Here is a 12,121-nt window from a genome sequence, read left to right as displayed (position 1 = left end):
TCTGGAGCTCTTAAAGACTATATTAATATCTGTCCTTGCATAAGTGATCTCCTCCTCATAAAATCTATCCCAAATCCTATATCTAACATCCACCACGGCACAATAATTAAGCCGGTCATAATGACTACAGAGGATATACGCGTACTCTACAGCACTGTACAGTATCAGACTGAAATCACCCGAAATCAATATCACTCTAGTAATAATAAGTCTATTACTATATAAGTATGTATAGTGATATAAATTTGTGAGTAGCTTAGTGTAAAGACCCGATAAGAGAGAATCTACCGGTATTTACTCTCAGAAAAAAGGCGAAGACCTCAAAATTGCCCTAAAATCCTCAAGGTCTTTTGGGGATGCCGTATTCAGAACAATTGCAGTTCCACAGTACATCAACTACAGTACCTTGGCATAGATTCGTACTCTGGGTCTCTATAGCAACTGTGCTCTACTGTACTATTTAATGCATTGGGTAGTCAAAAGGATTTATCATTTAATCAATAACGATAGCAGAAAAAATCCACAGTTGCCATCAAAAATTGAAAATTAATCGGTACTCTTGCAAGTGGATTTCAGTAGAGTACCAGGGGGTAGTCTGAAGGAACCCAAAGTAAGGTACTGTAGAGTTGCGTTATTAGAAAGCAATCAAGTTAATACTGGGCCTATATAAACTACGCATGATAATAGAATCAATACCGGACCAATAAATTTTATATCGAAAGATGATTTAATACACAACAATATACCCAGTATTGTATTCTTCTTTTTTTTAAACTTTCACAATTACTTTGTTGTACTCGCAGTCTACTCAAATTTATCTCTCTTCTATTCTGCTCTATTCCCATCATAACTCTTTAACTGTTCTGCCTAAAATATCTTATACTACTATTATTATTCTAAAATTTGAGAACTAATTCATCCAATTCAACGAAATAAATACTCCTGCTACAGTTTGAACGGTTAAGTGGTGAAAATATTACTATTACTACTTATCTAATCAATACTGAAATTCGGAACAAAATTATTCAATCACATCGAGATAGGCTATAACAGTAAAGGAATTGCTATTCGCTTTGGCAATGCTTCAATTTTCAAGAATTTAAAGAAGAAAAAAATCCAGGTTCGTAAACTAAATAATAAAAACACCGACTAGAAATAAATTTGAATAAAAATTGTCCAGTCTGAAAATGAATACTACACCTTGGGTAACGATGCTATTCTCTCAATACTCGTATAAAGCATTTTCCAAATAATCGTCACTAATAGAAATATCATACAAAACAATCTTTATTAAGTATACACCACTTTAAATTCTTGTGAAAGAAAATAAGTAAAGAGTAAAATCAAGTAGAAATTCCTATATTGCATATCATGGAGGGTATTATTAACAAAGGCCTATTAATTTATTCATGGATGTAGTTAATAATTTTAGCAATGGTAGAACTATCTTCTGTAAAGTAAAAATAATAGTCATCTTGCTTTTGACTACGTTGTCTAAATCAATAAGTAGCAGCTCTATCATGGTCAAAGAGTTATTCCTTGCTAGACACAGCTAATATTACTTTTGCCTAATTAATTCCATTAATTATAGTTCTCCATCTTAAATATTATTTACCGTTATGTTGCTTTTTAATTTTAACCTTGCACCAATCTTTCCCAATTCCTTATAGCCTACTCAATAGGTTCATATTGTATCCAAAATTTATTTAAACGATCGAGACCTATTAAGATAAAACATTATTATTTTGCTATTTCTGTTTAGATTATACACACTAAAGTAGTGAAAATTCATTCTACATCCTATTGCCTTTAGCTACAGTAAATTTAAATTTAATTTCAATTGTTAATCAAGCTAATATGAGCAATAGCATATAGTCTTAATATCCATTTCTAATTACTGTCAGGCGTACTTACAGCATCGATATTGAAACAATAAAACGAGACGATAAAAATAAATTAATTTTGTAACATTTGAACCTCTTCAAAAACTTTTTTATTTGACTTAATTTTTTTCTCTTATAATACACAGATAACATGATAGCCTTAATCGATGATTACTATTCTATAAACTTATATTAGATTGCAATATAATGGAAGAAACTCTAAGCAAAAAGTATCACCCTGTGACAGTGTTATATATTGTATTAGAGTAGAAATATCTATGTTATGACAATTCTGTTAGCCTATCTTTATTTAGTTAACTTATAATTTGGATATACTGTGTTTTAATATAGCACTGACTTTTATGGCAGTGGCACATAGACACATACTGAAATTAATAGTTATAGTAGGGAATGCAAATCATCTACTTACAGTTCGAATCATTATGATTGTAACCTACTTATGGTAGATTGTAAATTATCGTGGAAATGTTCCCTTATAGGACATATCGTAATCTGACTATTCTGTATTAGTCATCAGATGTCTATGTTCGTAAATACTGCTGTCTGCATTAAGGGAACAGTAGCTATAATTAATATCTAATTCAGTGAATGATTCCAAAGTTAATCATACTAACTAGGACTCATGAACTATTGAGGAAGAGTATATAAATGCAGTATATCGTGTAATAAAGTGGATTCTTAAACTTAGTGTTTAACGTAAAATACGAGGCGTCTAAGTTTTTGTGTAGTCTGCTAGTAGAGCAAAAGTGTTTCTGATAGTGCAGATATCGTTCCTTGATACGTAGTTCAAGAAATTGACTTATTGATCGTACATTACGTTATCTTGTTGCAAAGCTGTTTTGTGACACACTCCTATTATAACGAAGTCACTTTTCAATATTCTACTATAGAGTAGTCGAGCCAACTTTTCTAATAGCCATTATTGGTACTAACAATACTATAGTAATGATGCAATAATCAAAAGAATACTAACTGGTATAAAAATTATAACGAAACTCTTCAAATACGTATAACTTCTATTTTTTTATGACTTATAAAAGAGAAAAAAGAATATATCCATCACTTTTTCTTCAATTTTTTACAAGAGTGATCTGATCTATTATAATTGTTAGATGATGAAAATTTAAAACGATTTTGTGTACTCTGTCAGCAATTTCATTATTGACAAAGAATAACGCTGAATTATTAACGTATATGTTACTATATACTACTATAACTCTTCAACGAGAGGAATTGCCACCATTAAAATGGATAACATTTCAGAAGCAAATTAGAACAAACTATTTATTATAAAGTGTTCAACTGGAGATGCTACGAAAGTATAGGAAAGAGAATCTTTTTAATAATTCACTTCGCTGATATAAATAAAGGAAGTAAAAACAATATTCGAATGAACATCAAGTTCTATAATAGAGCGGCACGATTGTTCGCCTAAGTAATATCACAATTTATAGACTAGTTTAGGAAAATTTAAATTAGACCGTTATTTTGATATTTGTTTTGCCAATGAAGATTGATTTGATCGTCTGGACTAAACTAAGAGGAGAAAGCTAGTAATAAAAATAGAAACACTTGAAATTTTAATGATTTAAGATATAATGACGTACTTTTTATTTAAAATTCTATTCATTACACTGAAAATTCAAGCAGTAAATTAATTGATTTAAGGGAAATGCCGACGGCAAGTAAATAATGCATTTGAATCAACAGATCTTATCGTGTTCCTTAATCATTGCACTTTAAGTATACTGTATTTCAACTATAGGAAGCAACATTAGTATTAGCACTCTTAACCAAGGCAAAAGCACTGATATCAATTTTTGCATAAATTCTATCTGATATTTAAATCATAACATTAGCTTAATCATTTTATAATTTCACAAAATACAGCCATAAAAGCTATACACTCATATATTCTACACCACCGTTAAAACATACCCATATTGTAGGCAAATTTTAAAAATACCTCCATATTCAAAAATTTATAAGACTTCATTCCACTACATCTCATCTCTATTATATACGCGTACAAGCGCTCCCTGATAGGTATTTTTTCTTCTACTTTTAAAACTTAATTATCCTCTTTGTGTATACAGATTAACTAAGTATGCACCAATTTTACTGCTCAGGATAAATTTTAACTACAATAAAATATTTATATCAATTAATTTTAGTAATATCTACGTATACATATATAACTATATTTCAATTGGCACAGATAGGATAAATGTACGCTAACATCATGGTAATTGAATAATAACATTTAGACAAACGCATTTACATCTTTTCGTATCACTATTTCTAAAGGGTTGTAGCTTGACTTGAAACTCTACCAATATCCTATTTGCCTATTAAATAATCCTATGATATATTAGAAGATCCTTTCTATTCTTCAACTAGTTCAAAGAAATTCCACATATAAAATAACTTATAAACTTTCTAGTTCTATTAATTTATCTATAGCATAAAAATGTTAGATATATTGAAAATAAATGGTGTGCCTTTCGTGGGCAAGTTACACGTTTTAGCTGTTGATTTATATCCAACTTCTGTAATCGATCTCGCACAGATTTGTATCTTATTCGTTATAAAGCTATCAGATGTTATTTTATAGCCTTGGCATTGAAAGATACCAACGGGTACTTATAGGAAAGAGAGTTTATTACGATAGCAACTTTATTTTTGACATCTGCATACGTTATGGCTAGAAAATTCCTTAATGTACTATAAATTTATTGGTAAGAAGTTATCCAAAATGATGATAAAGATTAATAGTAGTGCATTAATGTTTTCCAATTCTCATACACAAAATATATCTTAAAGCATCGATAAATTTATCGGTAGTGCTTTCAATTCTCAATATTGCTGCAATACTTGTTTCTAATATATGCATGATTGGGTATTAGCCAAAAGTTTTTCTATAACTGATATACTTAATTTTCTAAATACTTTTAATATCAACTAACGAATAAGCAGTTATGAGATTATATTATTGTTATTAGCTTTTGAAGAATAAGAATTCCGAATACCTCACATTTAGAGTAAAAATATTTTATTTCATTCGCACTATTGCAGTATACAATTTTATTATGCTAAATTCTATCTAAAGCGATACTTCTATCGACATGACACAAGTGCTTTCAATATTTAATTAGTTAAGAACGAATTACGCTAGAGCTAAGCCGTGATCATGTTTTGCTTCCTTTCTCTATAAAATTTTAACATGATAGTGAGAATAATTTTCAATATATAGAATCAAAGTTCGAAGAGAGCATCCTGTAAGGGTAATTTTGTAATAAAAATATAGTGACAGCGATCATGCCAATAAATTAAAGTTTTTTACCTAATCGTGAGCAATCATAATTTGGTATTATCTTCATGCAGTGGATAATAAAGAATTTATTGGATACGATATTAATAGATCAGTTGAAAAACTGTAATAGCGTTGCTGTAATCCGCTAATTGAAAGAATATTAAGATAGAAAGTAGTTTAATTCAATTATTGTATCAAGCCATAAACCTGGGCTAATTTAAGATTGTTCATAAGAGTCCATAAATCAGGTAAAAAAATCATTCTCTTAATGTTAAGGATGGTAATTAGACAGTGCATATGGATCTTTTCAAGATTATTAAACCTAGAGATCGCTTTAAATTATAGTTTTAGATTATAGACAGTCACAATACAATAAATTAATTTTAATTTAAATTTGTGTAATTTTATTTTATCTAGTTCGTTAGCTATAAATTTGACCAAGTAAATTACCGCTTAAGGAACATGAGAAACCTCTTGACACCTTAATATCGCATTAACAATATCTCTATATAACTTAAGATATTGCATTAATTCCTAATAGAATTAATTTTTATACATTTTATTCTAGACTATTGTTTTAAGATAAAATAAAAACATAGAGACACTAACTGAAATTTAATTCTATCTGATCAGTCATTAAGAACAATTTTTTTCAGCTGAAGTTCAATAAGACTGTTGTTATATACCGTAGTTTCGATATATTCATGGTTGCCTTCAGTATGAGTTTTACTTTTCCTTGGCCTTAGCGAGTTGTAAATGAAGTATATTTAATAGCTATTATCAGAAATTAGGAAATGCAATTAGTAGTATTCATAGTCGTTGTTGGTTCCGCTCTTAAATAACTGCTTTAAAAAGGTTTCTCATAATGTTAATACATTAGGATCCATAGCATGTATTGAAGACGCTGCAGGCCACAATTTTTTTTGCAATTTTCATAAGCTGAAGATGTTTACGCTAAAATAAATATCAATTTAGTTTCGAAGCGAATGTGATGTAACGTAAATTGTGTAGCTGAAAGATCTAACCTAAATTTACCATGAATATGTAAGGTGACAATCATAATCGACAGCATATTTAACACCTGCCTAAGCCAAATAGTAAGATGATTGTTGCGGTCTATTAGTATTCTAAGTGAAAAGTCTAATAGCCAATATTTAGGTAAATATACTTTAAATTATACGTAAATCTTTCTAAATTACAGAATGTATATCCTAAGTATTATAAGTTACCCTTGATTGGCAAGTGCAAAGTAGCTTAAAATCATACGATATCGTCTAAGATTGCATGGCATTAATCTATTTATGATGAATAATTAAAATATTTGCCAAGGCAGCAGTGTAAATACTTTGAGATACCATAAAACCAATGAAGATATCTACCTTATGTAGTAATGGGATACTATTATCAGAGTTATATTACCAATTAATGACGTAAGAATTTAAATAATAACTAAGTTCAATATAGTAAATATAATGTATGGAATTTAAATTAAAATACGACAATCACTAGTTAAAGTAGCGAGAAAAAGTTTTCACCTGATACCAAGGTAATATCTTGATAAAAAAAAAATAGTCTAATTTTTAATATTTCAATCTAACGTTAATAAATTCCTTATTAAGGCAATATTATCGTTCCAATTTTAGTACATTATCCTAACATATTTTTATTTCTTAATCACAGTAATCGACTAGTTAGCTTATCATGATATAAGAAGTGGTATATGAGGCCATCCCGTTTATATCAGAGTAAGCGCTATCTTTAAGAACTAGCTACAACGGATTCATATACCGTACCTGCGTTTTTGAATAAATTAAATTATGTATCGCGATTTACTCATACAGTCAATGTAACCTGAGTTATTAGCTACTTCTGAAAAGCTATGGAAGGAGCGTGCCGTTACAAGATCTTTTATTTTGTCTGCGCCATGTGCAGCATGAGATGTAGCCACGTAATTTTAGTTTAGAGTAAGCGATGAGTAAAGGTAATGTTAAATAAATGTTCAAGCCCATCTCCATTTAAACGCTATATCAAAAACCAATATATGTATATCATAGCAAGTCCTATTTCATCGATTTCAATTATAGATTGAGATTTAATTTATCTAGCGTAGTTATGGTAATGTATTCAACATGATATTGCATTTGGTGATCGATGATTACTAAATAGAGAACAACATTTATAACAAATTATAAGCAATTATATAATTGTTACACGTTTATTCTCATTAAAATTTATATATTATTGACGAATGAATGGAGATTAGATTACAGAGAACCAATTTATAGGATAAAATTAAATTTTTTTATGGCGGCTTACAGTATACACATCATTAGGGATATCCAAAACTAGCAAGCTATGTCGATACTGCAAGTACCATTTACAGATAAATAAGTTTGCATAGTGATATTTATTCGATCAATTCAACAAAATTAGAACATGGTCAGGACCAAATTTGAGCTAATTTAGTGCGGTAGCTGAAATATTATTAGCCTTTAAATTACGCCAATTACGATCTTAGAACCTTGAATTTGAAGCACATTCTATGATTAAGCTCAATATTACGTTGATATGTATTTAAACTTACGTAGCATAAGCGCAATATGACAGTATTGTCATGTTTACCAGTCGATAGTGGGACTTTCACTGTGATCTAGCCGAAACAAGTTTGTTACATCACATAAAATTCAGTAATTTCGTTATACTTGTACACACTGTAGCTCGTATAAATATCATTGCTATTTAGAAGTATTATAAACATTATTCACTTCTAAATAAACTACTAATTCGATTTCAGAATAGAAGATCATGCTTGGGAGCTTAGTTATTATTGATAATATTGTTTTATAGACTTCTAAGTTTGCAATCCGGTTCTGTATTCGCAAAGCATCTTACTTATAATGAAGATTATATACTTGGAAAGCCTCTTAAAATCATGTAGCGATTAATTATATCGATGGTATATAAGTCCAATGTTCAAATGTCTACACCGAACTTACGTATAAAACATGAGAACTTTTTGTTGTTCTCTATTATGGCTAGTATTTTTCTATTTCTAGTATTTAGCCATCATAATGAGCTACATTAGGCAGTTAATCTATCTTACGATATTATAGGTTCAAATACGTCAATAATATACTGGCTCAAAGAGCTAAAGGCTGTAACGTAAAAGATATCTTTTATATGTGATCATAAATGATCAGACACATGAACTGATAATATCGAACATAGCTTGTTATGCATTAATTATTGGTAGATAATATGACATATTTAAAATGTAATCGCGGTATAGGTATTTGAATATCAGAAGCTACCAGTATTTGCTAGTAACCCTTCCATAAGCTAAGGCATGAATATCATGAAAGTTGGTTTTGCGACGTATAGTTAAGGCCAATCAGATATTTCTTTAGAGATACAGTTCTCATTTATGGAATGATCGACAAAAATTAGTACATAGCTTACCCAAGCAATCTATTATGGTCATACGTATTAAATCAATTTTGGTATTCCTTTATATTAACTGGACTGTAAATTACTGCTAAATAATATAATTTATATTCCATCTACAGTACGTTAAGATCTTGAAATTCATTTAGTGTACAAACTGTAAATATTATGTGGTATACGTATATATTTAAGTGGTTGCAATACGTTTTCGTATCTAGCCTAAAAAATGCTGTTTCATCTTGTGGTAGTATCCTCAAATCAACAGATTCGATTTTAGATTTATTGTTGTAAGTTAATCTGATAGAGGGTTTTTTTGTTGAATAGAAGGAATAAAAATTACGAAAGAAGCTTCCCTATTATCTAAATTCCAGCAGGACAAATAAAGTACACAGGTATAAGTTTGAAAAGTTTTAATTGTTATAATATCCGCCTTCCTATGAATAATTTAAAAAAATGTTAGCAATATGGTACATCTATTGAATTGGGAAAGAAAGTTTGCTATCTTAGCAACCACTGTAGGACAATATTGTTGGGATATAAAATTTATCAGTTTTGATTATAATAGCTAAATGAATTGTTTATTAATTAAAAAGGATTATTTATTAAATTTTGCTAACTAAGTTAAATATTAACGTTGCTTTTATTCTTGGTTTTACTGTCATTAGAAAGGTATTAGGACTGATTTCAATCTATCGCTTTGAAAAAATATAAGGCGCATTGTTATTCATGGTCTTGCTCTAATTTGGAACGGTAGCGAAGGAAATTTATTGGAGATATTAGGCTTGAAAAATTTCTATATACGAGTCCATATTAGACGTATAACATACGATATATTTCAAGATGAAGAAATCATTAACGCCGATAGATTCTATTGGTCTAACAGTAGAAGCGAAAAAAGAGCGAGATGGTGAAAAAATTCCAATTGTCACCAAATCGCTCAGTGATGTTCGAGTTCATTCAAGTCAGACAGATCTTCAAAATAATGGTAATAGTAGTAATAGCGGAAGCAATAACGAATCTACAAGTAATAGGGATAACTCTCCAGATGGTTGGCTGCAATCTCCACTATCTCATGGAGAATACTTACCACCATCACCGCGATCCAATTCATTTGCTAGCATCTCTAGCACAGTAACATCTCATATGATCATGGTGGAAACGGCAGAAAATCCAAACTTTATTGCCGATCGTATGGATTCAGTTAGTATTTCCGGAGGAAGTGATTCAGAATTAGTTCGTGATCATCGTCCAAAGCGGCACCTACTTAAATCACAGCAAACTATCGATAACTCATGGTTCGATCAGCCTAATGGTAGTAGCCACAATGTTGGTAATATCAACGTACGTAGCCATTCCACGACAGCAGCACCCACACATGGTTATAGTGGTAGTCATCATGGAAGCCATGGTAGTGCTAGTGGTATCACAGCCGAAATTTATGATTATCGTGTGGGAAGTAGTAATAGTGACATTGGCGGTAATTATACATCGCATCATATTCGATCCAAAGAGTTTTCACATATTCATATCAATAATGGTAGTAACAGTGTATCTTCTCTAGCGACAACTTCTGTTTCTATTCCTAACAATTACAATAACGTTAATACAGTTGCCGATGAAAACCATAATCACGATGGAATCACTTCGCATAATAATGATAAATCGACAGTTGCTTCTACGTCGGATAGGGAAGATTTAGCAGGTTTGCTCGATTATAACAATTATCGAAAAGCTCATTTACCTACGGATCATTTCTGTTTTGGTGATAAAATGGCTCAAATTACTGAATGTATCTTTCTTGGGGACATCCGTTCCGGTCATGACGAACCGTTGTTATGCCGTTTAAATATTGAAAGTATGGTCGATATGTCCAATTTATTACCAGAAGATGTACCTCGCTCAAAAATCCGTGATATTCCTTGTATGTGCCCATCGCCTTACAAGCATACACGCTTACGCTTAAATATACAAGTGCGTGACTCAACTGATGAAGATTTAATGCCTTACCTTGAAGATATTAACAGCTTTATTGAAGCTAATCGCCGCCGTAATAAAAGAGTGTTAATTTTTTGCTATACAGGTAAATCTAGTGCACCAACTGCTGTCATTCAATATTTAATGCATCATAGTAATATGCGCTTACAGCAAGCCCATGAGCATGTTAAACGGCGTTTCCCATCCATAAAAATCAATCAAGGATTTTGGCAAACGTTACAACGTCTAGATGAACGTTTACATTCTACAAGTAACAAGAAATGATAACATTATTTCTTCACAGAATTTTTTGAAATATATTAAAAGCATAACTTACGATATGTATAAAGTATCGTACATTGAAATTAATGTAAACATAGTTATTATCTTAATAACTTATAAATGATGACGTATTGATACTTAATGATAGAAATGGTGATTTTAAAAATAGTGCTGATGAACAATTTCTTAATCCGTAAGAAAAAATATTAAAAAAATGTATAGATAGTTCTTTCAAAGTGAAAGGGAGGACTAATGCTAGTAATTATTGGTTACTGGGATTGATGAATAAATCGCTATTCTAACTTGATCTGTGATTAGTATCTTATTTCTTAATATTACTAAAGTCGTGAAGGAGATATGTTAGTCACTCCAATGCTTGTATGTTAAATTAGAATGAAATGAAATGTTTTATTTCAAAGTGATTCAACATACATTTCTAAAGATTGTATTAATTATAGCTCTCTTTTTTCAACTTATATTTCATAATACCCAATGGTACACTAGCTTGGATGGTGATACAGTACGACTAAATGACTAATCAATATTTTTATGATAAATTCAGTTGCCATTGCAAGAATAATAATCCTACAACAGAATGGTTGAAAGCTGGTTGTTGTTTAGTTTGATTTAAAGTATCATGTACTAGAAAATAATTTCACTTCAATCACTCATTTGACGTTACTAAAATACTTTTTACTACTAGATTGTTTAATGGACGTGAGAACAGATATTTAAATCTTATTTGTTTTGTTATTTCTTGTCGTAACTCATAATCTCATATCCGTATTCATGACTCATATATCGGGACATCCTTTAGCCACTGATATTATAACTGGCTAACTGGATATTAGATTAAAGGAATAAATTTTAATTTTAAGTTGAAAATGCCATTTTATGTTGCCTTGCACTCTAAGATATTGATATAATGTAACTGTAGCTTCTACGGTGGAGACTGATGTAATAAAAGAGTAATAAATACCTGTGATCTAAAATTCGATATGTAAATTGAAGATCTCTAGTTTAGAAATGTATGTCCTGGGTAGTGATAAAAACAGAAAGATACAAATATTCGCATATTGTAAACAGGTCTAATTTTGACCATTATCGCTATGGTATTGAGAGAAAAAATATAAAATTGCATTGATTAATATTCTATGATGCAAATAAAAGAGTATTTCAATGCAGTAACATCTTATGCCATTCT

At 30.3% G+C, this 12,121-nt stretch overlaps 1 protein-coding gene across 1 annotated transcript; it reads left to right on the top strand.

The window, feature by feature from the left end:
• Positions 1 to 10,584: 10,584 nt before the first annotated feature.
• Positions 10,585 to 10,920, top strand: TRIADDRAFT_22706 (uncharacterized protein; the record flags this gene model as incomplete). Its single annotated transcript, XM_002111092.1, has 1 exon — positions 10,585 to 10,920. One exon carries the CDS (start codon positions 10,585 to 10,587, stop codon positions 10,918 to 10,920), a length of 336 nt encoding a protein of 111 aa, XP_002111128.1.
• Positions 10,921 to 12,121: the final 1,201 nt, after the last annotated feature.

The sequence above is a fragment of the Trichoplax adhaerens genome, genomic scaffold, assembly GCF_000150275.1.
Source record: "Trichoplax adhaerens TRIADscaffold_3 genomic scaffold, whole genome shotgun sequence".
In the NCBI taxonomy this organism is placed as follows: domain Eukaryota; kingdom Metazoa; phylum Placozoa; class Uniplacotomia; order Trichoplacea; family Trichoplacidae; genus Trichoplax; species Trichoplax adhaerens.
Note: the sequence above shows the minus strand (reverse complement) of the source record. Positions and strands in the feature narration are given on the sequence as shown.